Consider the following 19811-nt stretch of genomic DNA (forward strand, 5'->3'; position numbering starts at 1 on the left):
CTAGATGTATCAAATTCAGTAGACAATCATTATGGTGCTGAGTTAGATGACTTCTGTGACTATTCTCCCCTCCCTAACATACAGTTCTTGATTGAAGTCATCTAACTCAGCACATAACATCAATCCAATTTGACCTTTCCTGGTCTGCATGGCCAAATTAGGCACAATCTTACCTGCCTGAGCCACACTACACACTCTTAAAGTTAAAAAAAATTCAAAAATTACTCAATGAATGCCAGTTAAATGGCAGCTTTAGGGTTTGAGGTGTTGGGCTGAATTTTCTCAAGGATGAAGGAGTCATGTTGCCAGGGCCATAAGTGGAAGCCACCCAGTTTCAGTAGGAACCTGAACACTAGGGCGGCAGCCAATTAAGAGATGGTTGCTGAAGCTACTATCCAATTGCAGGTGGTGGCCCCCCCCCACCAAGAGCTGCCGGCCCAATCAGAGAGCTGACAACTAGGCCAGCGGTGGCCATTTCTGGGGATGCAGCTTAAGGGAGAGGGCGCCCTCAAAGACATGTGAGTTAGGTGGGGGAAACAAAGCCAGGCAGGTAGGCCCCGGAAATTGGGGAGGGGGGTTGGGGGAGGAATCGTGGTGAAGCGACAGCACGGTTTCTGCAGGGGGAAGCCATTCCACCCAATGGAGTGCCCATCAAGGAGGGCAACCCCTTTCCAGAACCTGCTGCAATGCCGGCAGGGTTTACCTGGCAGTCTCCCAACTGGTGGGCCCTCTCGACATGGGCAAAATGCCAGCAGGTGCAGGATGTGACCCATATTTGGCCACTTAAGTGGTTCAATTGGTTGCCTGGTGGACAGGCGTGTCGCCAAGGCTCCCATTGCTGGCAACATGCCATAGCGGCAGGAAGATGTTGTGCTCCTCCACCTCCAATATCTTCTCCCATCATTTTGCCAGCCCTCCTGTCTGCCAGCCTGTAAAATTCAGCCCATCTTCTTTCATGAGGAGGAAGGCCTTGGGTTGGTTTGGTTTATTCAATAATCTCACTGATGTTCAATTCTAGCATCTGATAACTCTGGAGAACCCTCTGGCCACCTGGTATTTTACATCCTGGTATTCCCTGCAAAGGCTTCTCATATTGTGGCATTAACTTACCTCACGTGGAATATGGAACTTGTTCACAACTTTTAACTCATAATACATCTGAATGCCACACCTCACAAGATCCATCTCAGTGTGCTCCAAATCACTAAAGCTGAATTCATAAAGGTTAAAGTCCTCAGCACGTGGGAGTTTCCCACTCTGGAAAATAAGATGATGAATTGGTTAGCCTTGACAGTATCAGTGTTTATGCAAAAGGAACATGTGACTGCACCATCATGCCCACTCACATTCTTAAAACAGAAAAACGGATTTACAAGGGAAGATTGCAGTGTTACTTCTAATTGTATACTTCAAGCAGCATAATTTTCATCACAACTGCCTGACTGTCATTTGTGGAAAAATCTGTAAACTTACCACTACATAAAACATTCATAAGATATCCACATGGTCATTAAATATTGATTCTACTTTTTACTCTGTGGTCGAATAGCAAAGAGAATTGAGAGATCTACATAATAATGAAGTCTACTTTGTCACTGAATCTAGCTAATTCATCAAGTGATCTGCATCCTTATTAAATATCAGGTTTGTTCTTCAAGAAAACTTCATATCATTAGTTAGAGCAATGCTGATGGAAATTAACGAGGAGCTTATTGGCGAAGAACTTTATTGACAGGAAACAGAGTGCAGAAGAACACATTCTTTTTTGTTCTCTATGACTCTAATCTCAGCCTCGGTGCTGTGGAGAGCCGCTAAGTGATGGGTAGGGGCTTTTACCTATAAGGTGGAAGAGAAAGTCAGAGGATAAGGTGTCTCTGAGCCACCTACCAACTGGATCAGAATTGCTGAAGAACTGACAGTGGACTTGCACATGTGAGTGCACAGATTTGCATGCATATGGACTGTGCAAATCAAGTTGGAGTTTTCAGTAAAGAATATGTCCAGGCATTGCACCATTTTATTGAATGAAGCAAACGCATTGGGAACAATAGCTCCCTGGTGCGTTGTCCATGGCAACGCCTTGACAAATCAGAGCTGACTGGCCAAGCAATCAGCACCTTTTTCTCTAGCAGTACAAATTGTTGCTCCTTTTGAAGTTTTGCATTCTTTTGCCTGTCCTGATGAGTGCAAGATGAAGAGCTTCAACAGCATGTCTCTTTTATCAGCAATATTCAAGTGCTTTGCCACCAAGCGACTGCTGATAAATTGTTTGCTTAGTATTTATTTGTGGTTTAAATGCCTTTTTGTCACATCAGTCCAATTTTGGAAATCAATGGATAGAAGCATTCTAACTTGTCTTACCAATATTTCCTGTAATTCTTCCTCTTCACAATCACCTGGTTCTTTTCCGAAAACTTCCCTTGTTGGCTGGTAGCAAAGAGAGATTTTTTAGTAACTGAAGTAAGTAACCTCTGATAAACACTGAAAAATACGTTCAAACAGAACTTACTATTAGAGAAATTATTTATTTTTTTGACATCTCCTTGTGCGGTTATAATAAAACCCTGAATTTGGTCCAACTTGTTTAAGTTGTGAGATTAAATATTGTGTGAATCAGAGATGGGAGAAGTCTTTGATTCTCCAGTCTACTTAGCACAATCCAATTATATGATGCAAATTGAATTTACGTAACATATTTATCAGCTTGAGGGGTTGCAGCTTTATACTGATTACACCAACATTGTACTTCAGTGGATGAGCCAACTTGTGCACGCACAAGGAAGAAAGTAAAATCACTAGGCAATGCCAGTTTAGATGCACTCCCCATATCCTTCTGTTTCCTTCTCCCAGACGTATGCAGCAAGCCTTCTTGTAAATGTATTAATGTTATCTGCTACAATCACACACCCTCGCTATGCTTTGTGTAAAGAAATTCTTCCTAAATTCTTCAATCCATCTGTTAGCAACTATTTTAGATTTATACACCAACCTCCTTGTTCTGGATTCACCCACGTAGAAACAATTTCTCCATATCCACCCTATCAAACCTCTTCAATATTCTATAAGGCAACTAGCAGGTCATGTTTTAATCTCCTTCCCAAAGTAAAGAGCACCCTATTTCCCCCCTTCTATCTGCAGCACCAACCACCCCCCACCACCCCCGCACCACCCCAACCAAACGCCGCTTCTTTCCTGATAGATGCATCCTGTCAATGCTGGTAACATCCTTGTAAATCTTTTCAGTACATTTTCAAGTGTTTAATATCCTTATGCTTGTACAAATGCGAGAAACTACACAAATACTCCAAGTGTGCTCTAAGTAAGGTTCTATGAAGTTTAACATTACCTCACATCGTTTGTATTCTAAATCTCTTGAGATGAACCCCAGCACTTTGCAATATTTATGACTTCCTGATTTTGCTAACTTTAGTGATTTATTTTCATTCACAAATCTCTTTGCCTTGCTACCCCTATTTAGTCTTTTACCATCTAAGGAACGTAACCTCCTTAGTCCTACATACCAAAATGAATTACCGACATCTCTAAAATTTATTGTTGCATGGCATGTGGACTTCATTAGCAAGGCTGCCATTTACTGCCCATCCCTAAATGCCCTTGAACTGAGTGGCTTGCTAGGTCATTTCAGAGGGCAGTTCAGAGTCAAACACATTGCTGTGGGTCTGGAGTCACATGTAGACCAGATCAGGTAAGGACGGCAGATTTCCTTCCCTAAAGGGCGTTAGTGACCAAATGGGTTTTTAACCACTATCAATGATAGTTTCCTGGCCACTATTACTGAAGCTAGCTTTATATTCCATATTTATTCAATTTCTACCATCTGCCATGGTGGAATTTGTACCCATGTCCCGCGAGCATTAGCCTGGGCCTCTGGATTACTAGCCCACTATGCCACCACCTCCCCATAATTATACTGAATTTCATTTGCCATTTAGCTGTCTACTTTGCAAAACCTGCTTATGTCTGAATTTTGGTGCCATCGTCCACATAAGTAATCAAATCCCCAAGTCCAAGGATAGAGTGACTGAGCACCTGAACAAATATGAACTGATCAGAGTGAGCCAGATTGCCTTTGTCAAATGAGTATTTCCATGCTGAGGAAGTCCTAATAAGATAGACAAGGACATGCGTAGGACCTTCGGGAGGTATTTGGTAAAGTTCCACACAAAACCTTATTGGCACAGAGTAGAATGAACAGAATGGAGGTAGCCTTTTGACTTGGATTGGAAATTGTTTGGGAGGGAGAGACTGTGATTGAGCATAATGGGTAGGTGCACAGATTGGCAGGATGTGATTAGCGGCATTCCCCAAGGATCTGTTCTGGGGCCTCAACCTCTCACCCTCTCTGTTCATAACTTTACAGGAATGGAGGGTAGTATATCCAAATTTGCATATTTTACCAAATGGTAACAGGGAGGTACAGAGAGACATAGACAAATGAGTGGGCAAAACTTTGGCAGATGGAGTTTAACGTGACTGAGTATGAGGTCATCCACTTTGAACCTAAGAACAATAAATCTGAGCGTTTTCTAACTGATGAGAAATTAGGGACTATAGAAGAGCAAAGAGATTTGGGAGTCTAGATAAACAAATCATTTAAAGGCAATCAAAAAGGCTAATGGGATGTTGTCCTTTATCTCAAAGGAGCTGGATTATAAAAGGGAGGAAGTTATGCTACAGTTGTTTAAAGCCTTGGTCAAACCATATCCACAGTACTGTGCTCAGATCTGGGCACCACACTTCAGAAAGTATGTATTGGCTTTGGAATGGGTGCAGCACAAGTTCAGCATAATGATTCTGGAAGCTACAGTGTTAAGTTAAGGACAGGTTGCATAAACTTGCCTTGTATCTCTTTGAGTTTGGAAAGGGATTCTAAGAGAGATGTTCGAAATTATAAAAGGATATAGGGTAGATACAAAAAAACTATTCCCTCCGATGGGGAAAATCAATATAACAAGGGGGCACAATCTTAAAATTAGAACTAAGCCATTTGGGAAGGAAGTCAGGCAGCACTCTTCATACAAAGAGCAGAAGAACTCTGCAATTTACTCTTCAAAAGGCTGTGGAGATTTCAAGATTGAGATACATAGATCTTTGTCAGGTAAGGGTATCAATGGATATGGAACTAAGGCAGGTAAATAGAGTTGAGGTACAGATCAGCCATGATCTAATTAAATGGCGGAGCAGATGCGAGGTATTTTAATGGTTCATTTCTGTTCCCACGTTCCTAATTTGGTATCAACATCATTGCTCCAATTCCTTTATTTATGTATATGGGAAAAGCAGTGAGTCCAGCTCTGATCCCTGCTGTGATTGGTTCCTAAATAATTGCTTGCTTCATATATGGGATTTATTATTGCGTCACTTCTTTAAAGTGTTTTAACTGATATAATCTGATTAATTGATGACAGACATGGAACAACTAGATAATTCAAACGTCATGAGGGAGAAGGTGATGTAGTGGTAATGTCACAGGACTAGTAATCCAGAGACCCAGGCTAATGCTTTGGTGACATGGGCTCAAAATCCTACCATGACAGCTAATTCGGTTAATAAACCTGGAATGATAAAGCTAGTCTCAGTAACAGTGACCATGAAACTATCATCGACAATTGCAAAAATTTACCTGGTTTGCTAATGCCTCTTTAGAGAAGGAAATCTGCCATCCTTACCTGGTCTGGCTGACTCCAGACCCCCAGCAATGTGATTGACTCTTAACTGTCCTCTGAAATGCTCTAGCAAGCCATTCAGTTCAAGAGCAATTAGGGATGGGCAACAAATGCTGGCCCAGCCAGTGATGCCCACATCCCATCACACAAATGACATACAAAAGTCTGTAGAACTAGAAGCCTGAATCAATTAAAATCAAATAATTGCTAGATGTTGCTTTACCTTATTCAATATATTTAATCAGCACAGCTGTGCAGAGGGTGTGTTAAGCATTGCAGAGGCAGTATAATGTAAAGTAAACAGGTATTAGAGCAAATGGATCTGATGGTGTACAGAATATCATTTGCATTATCCTAGTATCCATTTATGCTGCAGTTAATTATTGACAAATAAATATTATACAATATATTGTTTGTTATTTAGTGGTTATTTATATGCTTCCGGCAGACAGGAATGTTTAGATGAATTATGGAGTAGAATAAACCTAAAGTCTTGAATCGCCTTCTTCTCATTGTTGATAATTTTAATATTGTGAGAGAAACAATAATTAATGCCCAGGAGCAACTAGAGCTAAGATGGTTCAGATCAGGTAGTTAGCTCTTGCAAAACATTTCAAAGCTGACAACTGCAACAAGAAATGAGACTGAAGCTTTAAAGTAATTCCTGTGATTAATATTCTACATGTAAAGACAGATTGCCAGGCAATATTGCCATTCCAACCCTTTGTTAGATGCAAACATAGGGTCAATATAGAAAGCTAGGTTAAACCTGTGATTCTGTAGCCACAGTTTTGTTCTTAATGCATAAATCTAGCAAGGTGCTACTAGCTGAATATATTACACAACAGAAACAGTTTGCTCTTTAGCTGTAAATGGCTGGTAACCAGTTTACAATGCATTCTGTATAGTTTGCTACTGCTCTATATGGTCATTGTTACACATGTTGATTGTCTAAAGAGTTATATCATTCATTTACTGCCTTGGGTCCACTTGTTGTAAATAGTAATAGTTTAAATTTACACTATCTTCCTGATTAAGCATTTGATAAACCATATCAATTGTGTGCAAGAGCAGACTGAATTGGAATACTACATGGCAACAATGTGGAACCACGGATGTGATGATTATTGTGACAGCCTTTCCCCTGTCACCCACACACACTAAAAAAATTCTGTGCTTTTTAAAAAAATGATGGTTCCACTTCTCAGGCAAAGACATACCAGTATATTTTGAATTTCATCCTTGCTGCATTTCACATGATATAACACCATTCCCTGAGCGATATCTTTCCGGTTTTCGAGCTTGTTCATTTTATCATATGTATCTGTATTGAGAACAGACCAGCCTAGGAACTGGGTCAAGGACTGAGGGAGAGACAAGAGGAGAAAAAGTAATGAGACTCTTGCCTGTGAGCTCTGAGTGGACAATGTTTAAATTAGTTTGGGTAAATAAGACTAAAAGTCACAGGATACGAGACTTACTTCCATAAGAACTTCATCCATTTCGTCAAAAGGTTTTCCATCTTTCCGGTTGTAAAACGTGGCAATTCCAACAATCTCTTCCTTCTTGTTTACTATTGGCATCGAAAGGACATTTTTGATAGTCCATCCAAAGTTATCCAAGGGTTCTGTCTGAATGTGACAAAAAATGCATTTTAAAGGCATCACAATCGGATTGAAGTTCGTCATTATACATGAAAACATAACCGGCCACAACCTTCCTTTCCTACGTGCCTGGGGTCCACTCAACAGTTGCTGTTCCACTCTCGATCCTGCACCAAGGAGTAATGATCTACGCCTGTAAATACAGGTGAGTAGAGGCCCGGTGCAGCACAATTCAGACCACTGTTCAGGTGCACAGGGGAGGGGAATATTGGAGGCAGCAAGGACAAGTAACAGAAAAAGTCTTCTCAATCCAACAAGCTCAATTCTGTTTGATAGATCAGGTTTACCTGTCCACCTTCTTGCAATATTTCTCAAACGCTTACCCCTGCAAATTCTGTCCAGTTGGAAGGTAAACCATTTATAACGGCTGTCTCAAAGGCAACTTCCTCCATGATTCTATTATCATTTGGAGCAAAAATCATATCTTCCCTCTTGCTCCTTACTTCCTGAAGATGGAAGGTGGGGTAATTTGTGTGATTCACTTTGTGCCACTCTGATCTGGCCATGTTAACTGTTTGGTGGGAAACATTGCTATAATAAAACGATACCTGGGCAGAGATTGTGAGGCTGACCGTTGGGCATAATTTGAGTGATAATGCCCCAACGCTTGGGTGGTTGGATGAGTTGCTGCTGCCTGTTGCCTCTGTGGCTAACCATGGAGACTGGGAAGGCTGACCACTGGTGGCCAGAACATCTGCCTGTTTGAAGTGGTAGATCTTTTTAATATGAAAATTGGATTCCTATGGTGTACATGGGACACAATTACCATTTTAGGACAGAAGTAGGCAGAGTGTGTGCTGTGCAAACTCCATGCAGTTTCTGATGGGGGTCCAAACAAAGAGAAGGTCAAAAGGGAAGCATTTATCTATTTATTTCTGTGAAGCTTTAAATTACAAGAGTGCTCCTCCAAGCTCCAGAGAAAAAAATAACCCAGGCTGCTGCCGCATCAGACTTCCAACACCCTGTGAGTGAATTCCCCACTCCCCTCCCACATACCCCACCCCACCCCCCACCACCCCCACCCCCCCAAACCACCACCCATGACCTCCCTTTCCCCATTCCCCCCCCCACCACTACTCTACCTTTTCTGAGCCTCTGGGATGCCTAATATTGCACTGCTTCAGAGCCAGTGGGGTGCAATGGAGGACCTGTTTTCTACCCGTTGACCACAGAGGGGGGTGGGGGTGGGGGGGTTTGTCAATGAGTACCCACTCTCTAAATGAATCAGCCCTACCATCAGCATTCCCAGCTGAGCAGCTAGCAAGTTTCACTGGTTGGCTCCCTTATGGTCCAATTTACCCACCATTGCCTCAGCACCAGAATTTCCTCCTCAAATCTCTGCCAGTCTCTCTCTCTCTCTCTCTTTTTCTTTAAGATGGGTCCTAAATTCTACTTCTTGGCCCAAGCTCCTATCCTAATATCTCATTATGCAGCAAATTCTGCCCAATAAGCTCCTGTGAAATGCATTGGGATTTTTTTTAACTGCATTAAAGGTGCTATTATAAATGCAAATTGTTGCTGATGATGTTGATGCTATAGTAAAGTGAAAGTAAGATATAAGTGCAGAAGCAGTGACACCTGATATGATGATGAGGTCATGTGGTTTTCAGAAGAAGCCACCCTACTCCACTCTGCAACGCCCAACTCCACCCTCCTTTGCCCCACTCCACTCTGCACCTCCTCACTTCACTCTGCTCTGTTCCAATCTGCTGTTGTCCATCCCACTTCACTTTACTCTGCCCCATTGAATTCTGTGCCTCCTCACTCCATTATATTCTACTCCTTTCTGCTCCACCCTGCCACTCTCCTCTGTGGCTCTTCGTTCTGTTCCCAAAGTTGTTTTGAACTGATAATGGTCCCCGCCCGTGTTCTTTATAAGTGGTGGATTTGCTTTTCAATGTTTAACATTTTACCCATCCTTTTGAAATCACTATATTGTGGTTCTGTACATTTGAAGCATAGTAATATTAATGATGCGTGTTCCCTATCCATTCGATTTGATGCAATTCTGAACAGAATGTCTCAAGCACATTTTTGCCATTTCTTGTTCCTGGATAACGACCTCTAACATTGCAGAGTTTTTTTTTTTGTTAATTAGTTGGGTGTTTTACCTGGAAGGTAAATGTCTCGTCTGCGGCTGCATTCATGATATTGCAGATCTGTGAAGATAATTAATTCAAACCACATCACTGAGGAAAATCATTCAAGAACGTTTTTAAAACCAGAAACGATTGAGTGGCAGGGAAGAACGCATTCCCCACTGCCACATAATTATTTCCCACACGCTTTATGATTTCAATCCCAGTTCGTGTTACTGGTGGAACCAAAAGGGCAATCTTCTCCACAGGGAAAGATGGGAAATTAGGAAGTGAATCACCAGGTGCTCTGCCCAGCAACCTCCTTGAAAGTAGTATTTCCCAAGCTCTGCTGATCGGGGAGGTGGTAGCACAGTGGTATTGTCACTGGCCTAATTTCCCAGAGAGCTAGGGTAATGCTCCAGGGACCTGGGTTGGAATCCCACCATGGCAGATGGTGAAGTTTGAATCTATTAAAGGTCTGATGATGACCAGAAAACCATTGCTGATTGTCATAAACACCCATCTGGTTCACTAATGTTCTTTAGTGAAGGAAATCTGTCACCCTTATCTGACCTGGCCTATATGTGACTCCAGACCCACAGCAATGTAGTTGACTCTTAAATGCCCTCTGATCAAGGGCAATTAGGGATGGACAATAAATGCCGGCCTAGCCAATGACACCCACATCCCATGACCAAATGTTAAAAAAAAGCTATTCCTATGGGACAGATGAACAATATTGGAAATTGGGCGATTTCCCATCTGGTTCCATTGTGTTGTTCCTCACTTTTGGTATTAATCCTGAAAAATCCCACTCCCTTTCAGGAGAGCTACCTTTTTCTGAAACTCATCTTTATTGACAATTTGAAAACCATTCAATAGCAAGTAATTTTTATCAGGAGGATGGCCTCTATCTTAATTTTCTGGCCGCAGAGCCATTGAGCAGAATTTAATTGTCACGGTCATTCACCGGCTAGAAAGCTGGTGACAACCCCGCTGTGGCCACTTTTGGGAGGCCCAATAGGAATAAGTCCTTATCCAGCCCTTACCTCCCCTTCACTTACCTTGGGCTTCCTGACTACTGTGAGGGGAAACTTTCCTCCTGAAACCCTAGCGCAGATGTCACGCATCCAAGAGCTGCTGCACTGGCAGTGTCACCGGGAGGGGTGGCAATGGAGCCCCAGGGATAAGTGAGAAGGGCAGGTTCACCATGGCCAAGCAGGGAGGCCCCGGTGAGGTGTGGTGGGATGGGGGGGTGGGGATCATATTTAGGGCAGGTGGATGTTTTCACCCGTGGGCGGCCCATGCCTTCAATGGGTATCTCCATGGAAGGGAACCCCACGTCAAACAGACTGCAGGTATACCTGCCAAGGTTTAGCTGGTGGGTTGCCTGCCTGGTCTGAGGCCTCGCCGGCTGCTTGTTAAACGCTACCGGCAGCATTTGAGGCCCTTAAGTGCCTCAACTGGCCTCCAGGTGGGAGGGCCATCCTCAGGCTAAATTGGAGGGAGGCAGGAAGGCAGCAGGATCCTCACCCCGCATCTTCCCATCTGACTGCACAACACCCGCCCACCACCTCCAAACCACCCTCTGGTGGGCATTCAATTCCAATATTGGGTTTCACTCGGGGATACCAAACAGAATTCAGCATAAAAAGTGCTCTTTTTAAGCACCCGAAATAAATATATGGTCCAATCAAGCTAAAAGAAACTCAACTCAAGCCAAAAATAAGCTCCAACAAAAGCAACGGGAACCTTCCCAACTAAATTATAGGGCAGAATCTTTGGCTCAGTGAGTGGGGGCGAGGCTCACTTGCCGAGGCCTAAAACGACGCACAGTGGCATCCGGCGTGCATTCCAATGTCATCGCACGTCATTCAGATTTTCTGTTCGGCAGGTGAGTAGCAGAGTTGGCTGCATGCCCGCCAAACTGTTAAAAGACCTATTTCCATTATATAAAAAAAAAACCCCCACTAGAGCTATACCTTGAGTGCCCTACCATCCATTCTTAATTAGCACATTCGTTTAGATAATATCACCAACTTTAACTTTAACACCTATGTGTTCTATTGTACTATTGTCGTTGACATCTTTTGATGATCTGCTTCAATCACTGCTTGTTTGTCCCTACAACCACACCACACCCCCCCACCTCTCTCTCTCTATCTCTCCGCCCCCCCACACACACACCTTAAACCAGCTTATATTTCAACTCTTTCTTGGACTCGAACTCAAGTTCTGTCGAAGGGTCATGAGGACTCGAAACGTCAACTCTTTTCTTCTCCGCCGATGCTGCCAGACCTGCTGAGTTTTTCCAGGTAATTCTGTTTTTGTTTTGGATTTCCAGCATCCGCAGTTTTTTTGTTTTTATAAAAGGCCTATTAAGGTCAGTTAACTATCAATGAAAACAATAAACGGAGCTGCCCGTCCAACGTTAGGGGTTGGCAGACAGGAGAAGAGCCCAGGCGGCCATCGCATTTTTCATGGAACCTCATCCATGGGCGGCATGAAGGTTCATGAAGGTTTTTAAAGGTTTGAAAAATTTTTTAATAAAATTCATAGACATGTCCCAACTCATGTGACGGTTTCACCTGAGGGGACAAGTCCTAAAAATTTGTTTTTCCTTTTATTAAAATTTTTTTTAACTTGAACTAATCTCCCTGAGGCAGCTCTGTGCCTCATGCACGCGAAAGAGCATAGGCCCCGACTCAGGCAACTCCCCCCCACCTCACCCCCTGCCCGTGCAGGGAGCGCTCAGCACTTCCAGGCTTGCGTCACGCTGGGTGGGCCTTAATTGGCCCATCCACCTAAAATGGCAGCACCCAGCAGATCGCGGGTGGCGATCGACTGTGCACACACCTGTGCCCGCCCCCGCACAACACCCCCCCCCCTGACGGGAGAGAATTCTCCCCATAATGTTGTTATCAGTGTCTGAAGGACACCCTACACTGCTTATCCATTGCCAAACACCTCAATAATTCTAGCATAATTATCTCCAAGGCCACCCAGACACAGAGAATACCAAGGCAACCAGGGGGATCAACCTCATCATCTTGCACCTGAAACTCAGTGTCTTGGCTAGGCTCCATGAAAAGACCCATGAAGGGGTCCTCCAATTTACTTGGCAACTTTCACACTGGAGGGACAAGAATCAAGAGTTTAGGGCTGAAGTGCTGGCCAAAGGTTGAAGGAGTAGCCCCCTTAAGTAGCTGTACAGGGCTGTATTCTCTCGTGGTCCATTGAACACAGCTTTTGCTGGGCAGCAAAAGTCAAAAGTGGCCTCAATATCCATACAAGTACGTGACAATTTATTACATGCACTTGCTCTGTGCAATACCCTCAACCTCCAGATTCCCAATGGTGCAGAGAGGACCAGAGCCTTCCAATGGGGTTCCCCACCTCTATGGGACAGCAAAATGGGATGGCCAGGTGGATGCTGAGGCTAGTGTGTAGGAGCAGCCAACACAGGGAATCTCCCCAGTGCAGAGCAGAATGGCTTGGAGAGGGAGTTTCTGAAAGATCTTTTAGTGGTGAAGCAGAGGTTCTAGATGGAGGATTTGAGGGATGCACACCATTGAGAAATTCCACCTGAATGAGGGTAAGGTAATGTGGGATTGCCTCATGCCCTTTAAGCTCCTCAATATCCTTAAAGGAATTAGGGCTAAGCGTGACTTTCACACCTGGATGGTGTTGGCTGTGGGTTAGATATAGCATGAGGGCATCCAGGCACTAGCACCTCTGGTGATGTCTGGCTTGTGCCACTACCATTCAGTACGTTACTGATTATGGTTACCTTTACAGCCAGAGCTCTCTGCACTGCTAGCCAAGTGTCACCACGGCCAACCAGACAGGGGTTTGGATTATGGAGTTCTTTGAAAATAATTTAGTCGACCTCTAAGTAGCTGACATTCCTTAAGCTAAGATTCATTCTCATAACCCTCCTCCAAGCAAGACAAAATTATTTCACTTCATAAAATGTTTTAACAGCTCTGAAAACAAAACTTACCAAGCCAGTTTCTGCAACATAGGTTGGTAGTCCACTGACCAAGGCCCAGTGATCAGCAGGTGGAGTCCTGAAGAAAAGACAAAGAAAAGCACAAGTTGTTCTACTATATGGTCTCTTACCACTTGAGAAATAATTGCCAATTGAGAAGCGCTCAAAACTCACGGAATGACTTTAATCTCCTCCTTTCCATGTAGAAAGTAGTCAATGATTTTGTGAAAGATTATTTCCTACAAAATAATAATATATACAATAAGCAGACAAGAGATGGAACATTTAACAATAATGATATCGGTAGGAATTGTTCTTTTTTTTTTATGACCTGCAGCAGTTGGTGTCAGCCATGGCTCAGTTGGTATCCCACTTGCCCTCTTAGCCAGAGGCCGGAATCCTCCCAGACCCGTGGAACCAGCACAGGAGGCGGGTGGTGGCTTGGGAATTTGGAACGTGACATGTTCCCACCTCCATGCCTTTTTCCTGGAGGCAGGCTCCCAGAGGCAAGGCTTCCCGCTCGGCAGCGCAACTTAAGGTACTTAATGATCCAATAATCTGGCAATGCGTTGAAATTTTACTGACCGTGCACAGGCCTCTGGCTGGTCCCGGAGCCCAGCAATGCTTTGGAGGCAGCTTCATGCAGGGTGGTCAGATGGCAATCATACGCTGAAGCACTTGCTGGTCTCAAGATCCCAAAGGCTGAAAGCAATTCACCCACACCCAAAATCATTCTTGTGGAGGCATTCCGCTCCACACTGATGGCCCCGACAATTTTGGGCCTTCCTTTTAAATATGCTGCCTGCACCCTTTCATGAACACCTCCATTTTGAGATGCCCACTAGGTTCTCCCTCTGCCTAAGCAGCTCTCACCTCTCCCAGTGGGGCTGCTGGGGAGTGCTCCCATCGGGCCTTCCAATTGCCCAGCCTCGCACCACCCCGCCCCAACCCCCACCATTGTCCTTGTAGCCCTGCCATCCTGAATTGGATGGTGAATGCGGAGGCGATATGTTAATTGGCCACCTTCTGTAAGATCGTACAGGTGGCAGAACCGTTGACATGGGCAGGGCCGGGACTCAAAATGGTGCCGTCACCAATGAATTTTATAAGTCTAGAAGATTCTAGCCAGTGGGTTGTGTGTTCAAGTCCCACTCCAAAGGCACGAGCACAAAATCTGGGCCAATGCTCCTAGTGCACAACTGGAGTGAGTGCTGAACTGTCAGAGTTTCACTGATAGCTATCAAAACAAGGCCCTGTGTGCCCTCTCAGGTAGACATATGAGATTCCACGGCACTATTTCAAAGAGGAACATAGGAGTTCTGGTCAATATTTATCTATTGACCAACATTACGAAAGCAGTTTATTTGTTCATTGTTGCTTGCTGTTGCAAATTAGCTGATACTCTTCAAAAGTGACTGCACTTCATTGACTGGAAGGTGTTTTTGCTGGTTAGGAAATGCACTATACAAATTCAAGCCTTTCATTTTATATCAGAATCCTCAAACATTCAATTTGAATTAGGTTAAAACATACTCTGCCATCAGGTGTTTTAGGACCTTCGTAAGGAGGGACTTCTCCCATCTGTATAGGCCACAAGTCAAAAAATTCCTGCAAATGAAATAAGAATTGGTCAGTTCTCTTATTGTAAAATACCACGTTAAGATTTATAGTTTATCTGAGGGAAGAGAACAACACACAATTAGGAGAGCTACTACAAGGCAGGAACACCCTGAGAACTTTAAATGAGACCATAAAGATAATAATCTGACATTTTGCTTTACAGGACATTTCAAGAAGATAAGATATCCTCTGAATATTGTTGCTGGATCTCCAAGAGACAACTATCTGCTCAAATACATCTAACATCAGATCTTGAGGTGAGCAGGGCTGCAAAATGTGGCAAGGATCAGTCGACCAGTGCCCCTCCCGCCCGCCCCAGCTCATCATTAGACTTCCAGAGGTAACGCCACCCATTGAACGTATCCACTCTGATACAGCGGCCATATTCAGAGTAGGTGGTAACGATGGACTGTGACCATTTCCAGTCCTGATGACCGTAACAACGCTGGCTGCCAGCAAGTTAATGGAGTCCTAATGTTGTGAGGGTGAGCAGGAGTGCATTTAAAACTTAAATCCCCTAAATAAGGGCAATTAACTGAGAAGTACCCCATTTAAAATTGTTACCGAGCAGCCGACTCCCTTTCAAGTTCCATCCACCGTGCTATTTCAGGCACCCCAAGACCACCAGCAGCCATTTTCATCCATTTTTCAGATGCAGTATTAACCTGAGGCTCCATCTGCCCTCTCAGCTGGACGTAAACATCCCAGGGCACAACTGGCAGAAGTTCTCCCCAGTGCTGGCAAATATTTATCCCTCGACCAACGTTATGAAACCAAACCGTTTGGTCACATTCTGTATGTGAGATATTGCCTCACAGAATTTCACTGCAGCGTCTCCCTATTATTACTGCAAATCAACACTTCAAAAGCAATGAATTGGTTGTAAAGTATTCTTGGACGCCTTGAGCTCAGGAAAGGGAGTATATAAATGCCGGCTGTTGATGTTCTACTTCATGATATACTTAACCCAAGATGGGCTTCTATGCATGTGAGGATTCCATCAGGAGACAGCCAAAATTATTATTATTATTGTGTTGGCTCCAAAAGGACAGCCTGGGTCAATGCTGTGACTAATGGGAATACCGGAGTGGAAGTCAAAAGATGAGGTAAATCCTGTCGATACAGAAAATCTGCCTCTATGTTGTCTGTTGTGAAAAGGCTCTAATAATAGACTGCAAGATAGTATCTGGTGGCACTAGTGATCATAATAAAAGTGCATTGGTAATGCTGCACAGGTTTCCAAACTCAGTTTTCAAACTCACCCATTTGTTACCCATAGATGCGAATACTTCTATCCATTCCTAACCAATCGCTCACATTTTGTCCTGTGCAAAATTGAAGTCATACAAAACTCCACTGTCCATGATTTTATTCAGATTAAGTGCCTTTCAACCAACATGCCTGTGCTCAATGAATTACATTGGCTTTCAGTTAAACAGCGGCCTGATTTTAAAACTCCTAACCTTATTTTCAAATCCCTCCATGGCCCCATCCCTCCCTATCTCTGTAATATCTTCTAGTCACACAACCCTCCGAGATATTCTGTGGTCCTCTAATTCAGGCCTCTTGAACATCCCAATTTTAATTGTTCCACTGTTGGTGGTCAGGCCTTCAACTGCCAGGGCCCTAAGCTTTGGAATTCCCACCCTATACCTCTCTACCTCTCTACCTCTCCCTCTCCTCTTTTAAGAACTAATTCTATGTTCAATATTTTGCCCGTTGGCCCTAGTATCCCCTTATGTGTCTCGCTGTCAAACTTCACCTTATAACGTTCCTGTGAAAGGCCTTGGGACGTTTTATCGTATTAAAGGCGCTATATAAAGAAAAGTTGTTGTTGTTGCACAATGACTTATTAAATATTAACTCGTATTTTCTGAAACTAATTAACAATTCATAGACAAGGTGGTGTGACAAGTTTGGAAACCAGATAGTGTGAACTCCACATTAATGCAAATATAGTTCTGCATTATGATAGCTGCAAGATATATTTTATGTTATCATCACAAAGGCTGTTAGACTGCATTAGCAAGAATGTTTTCTTTTTCAGCAATTTTGCCTAATATGACTTAATATATAAAAATAATTTAGTTATTTTTTAGGATAAGACTTTTCATCCCATTCCTATTGCCATTCAGCGTGAGAAGAATAGATTTTTTTTTAAAGTTAAGTGTTTCTCGGGAAATGTGTGGTACTGAGTCACACCTATTAACAAAAATTTTCTCCCCATCAGGCAGGCTGGGCAGGAGCGGGCACGCGCACAGCCGATCGCTGCCCAAAATCGGCTGCAGTTAAGGTCTGCCCAGCGTGACGCGCACCCGGAGGTGCTCAGCGCTACCCTGTGTGGGCTGGGGGAGGAGGGAGAGTCAGGGCCTGTGCTCTTTCACGCATGCACGCGAAAGAGCACAGAAATCTCCCTGAGGCACGGAGCTGCCTCAGGGAGATTAAGGGAAGTCATAAAAATGTGATAAATAAAAAAATAAAATTATTCAGACATGCCCCCTCGTGCGACATTGTCACATGAGCTGGGACATGTTTATCAATTTACATGAAATGTTTTATTAAATTAATAAACTCTTCATGAAACCTCATCCCGCCTGTGGATGAGGTTCCATGAAAAATGCGAAGGCCGCCTGGGCTCTTCGCCTGCACCCACCCTCCCCCCCCTCCCCCCCCCCACCGCCAACCTTAAGGTTGGACGGACAGCTCTGACAAGTGCCTCAACTAATTGATTAATGGCCTTATTAGGTGCGCAGCCACCGAACTGAAGATCGGAATGACGCGCGGTAACATCGGGACGCACACTCGACATTACCACGCGTCATGTTACGAGTCAGTGTGCGGGGCCCACCCCCACATGCCAGCCAGAAGATTCAGGCCTATGGGTTCCATCAGTAGTTTTATTTGAAATAGCTGGTCACAGGCAGGGTAGGTATGCTGCAACTAGCCTTGGCATCACTGGGTCACTTTTAGAAAAACTCAACCAAGATTCCCACTCCTAATTGCTATCCACTGGAAATGGGCCAAGATGAGCATCAACTGAGGTCACAGTTTAACTTAATCTAAGTGCTTTTCAGGTGAATAATCCACCCACATTCTCCAAATAAATTACAAGTATAGCATTTATAGTAAGGTGAAACACTGAAGGCCTATTGAGGCCTATTGAACTGAATCATGACAAAGAGAGAAGAAAATTAGAAAAGGATGCTTAGTGCTTGTTAAGTTGTGGTAACTTTGTTCAGAAGCATTGAAAAAATGTCTCTTAATGGAGGAACGGGAACTATGTGCTCATTAGAATATAATTTTATTGTGCTTCATCAAAGCACTCAATCCTTTGGTTAAAATATGAGACCTGACCATGACAGCAAGAAGTTATTGTCTGGCATACATTCACTGCACTGCCAATTATATCAAACGCATCATTAACATGAGTTACTTTTTGCATCTGACTGGTGAGCTGCTTGATAGAACTCAAATAGAAGTCACTTGACTGGAAAAGAGAGAGAATGAGAGGTTTTCAGCTATTGACCGTTTATGTTACTAATTTGGATGAAGGGAGAGGTATGTATCCAAGTTTGCAGATAACACCATATTACGAACAACAGAAAGTTGCGCAGATGGGATCAGGAATCTACAGTGGGACATAGAGATAGATTAAGTGACTGATCAAAACTGTGGAGGATGGCGTTCCTTGTGGGGATACGTGAGATCATCCAAGAAAGTTGAATGAGAATGTTTTCTGAATGGCAAAATTCTAAGAACTATGCAGAAGCAAAGGGGTTTACATTTCCATACACAAAAAAAAATCACTAAAAGCTTGCGAACAGGCACAAAACATAGGGCAGGATTTTTAGGCCAGTGTGCGGGGACGATCACCGGGCCTAGGAGCGACTAGGGAGCGGACCGCCGCCCACGATTGGCCCCCTACCCCAATTTCACACTGGCTGTTGATTGGCCGTTAATTGAAATGCTCAGTGCTGCTGGGGTGGGGGGGGTGGGTGGAAGGAGGGCAGGCGCGTGAAGTCAGCACAGGCTTGGGGGATACGCGGAATGAAAGCTCCCTGAAGGCAGAGAGCCGCCTCAGGGAGCTGAAGAATTTAAAAGCAAGAAATAAAGGTTTTGAAATCAGGAAAAAAAAATGTCCACGCCTCAGAATCAGTCACCTGAACATAGGCATGATGAAAATTCTGTCCATACGTTTTTTAAAAAAGATTTAATAACAGAAACCCCAACCCATCCTTGGACGAGGTTTCATCAAAAATGCCAAGTCCGCCTGTCAGATTCGCCCATCTGCCAAGTGTAAATTGGGGACAATTGGAACTTTAATTAGCTTAACTGCCCTCTTAATTGCTCCTGCAAAAGTCGGAAGTGCGCCCTCCGACCGAAATGTCGTGAGAGCGTGGGATGACGCCGGGACACTCGCACGATGTCATCGCGCGCTATTTTACACTCGAGCGGGTTAGGCACGCATGCTGACCTAAAGATTCTACCCAAAATGTTGACGTTTATCTGGGGAGTTGGAATGTAAAGGGGAGGAAATGATGCTTCAGTTATCAGAGCCTTGATCTGTTCCCATAGTGTTCAATTTTAGGTGCCCTATCTCAGGAAAGGTATATTGGCCTTGGAGGGGGGTACAGCACAGAGACATCAGAATGATACCAAGGCCTAAATGGTCAAATTAAAATGAAATATCCTATAAACTTGGCTGCATTCCCTTGGATTTAGAGGGTGTTTGGGGGGGGTGGGGGGGGTCGGTGGGGGGGGGGGGCACAGG

At 43.9% G+C, this 19811-nt stretch overlaps 1 protein-coding gene across 1 annotated transcript in view; it reads right to left on the reverse strand.

The window, feature by feature from the left end:
* LOC121278456 (rod cGMP-specific 3',5'-cyclic phosphodiesterase subunit beta-like) overlaps positions 1 to 19811 on the reverse strand; it is a 67039-nt gene that overhangs the window by 21947 nt on the left and 25281 nt on the right. The window contains exons 6-13 of the mRNA XM_041188908.1: positions 14954 to 15028; positions 13595 to 13659; positions 13433 to 13499; positions 9463 to 9510; positions 7169 to 7318; positions 6908 to 7051; positions 2362 to 2427; positions 1111 to 1257 (exon numbers count right to left, since the gene is read on the reverse strand). Coding sequence (XP_041044842.1) covers positions 1111 to 1257; positions 2362 to 2427; positions 6908 to 7051; positions 7169 to 7318; positions 9463 to 9510; positions 13433 to 13499; positions 13595 to 13659; positions 14954 to 15028 — 762 coding nt within the window. The remainder of the gene's footprint in view (positions 1 to 1110; positions 1258 to 2361; positions 2428 to 6907; positions 7052 to 7168; positions 7319 to 9462; positions 9511 to 13432; positions 13500 to 13594; positions 13660 to 14953; positions 15029 to 19811) is intronic.

Source organism: Carcharodon carcharias, chromosome 1 (genome assembly GCF_017639515.1).
Source record: "Carcharodon carcharias isolate sCarCar2 chromosome 1, sCarCar2.pri, whole genome shotgun sequence".
Taxonomy (NCBI): Eukaryota; Metazoa; Chordata; class Chondrichthyes; order Lamniformes; family Lamnidae; genus Carcharodon; species Carcharodon carcharias.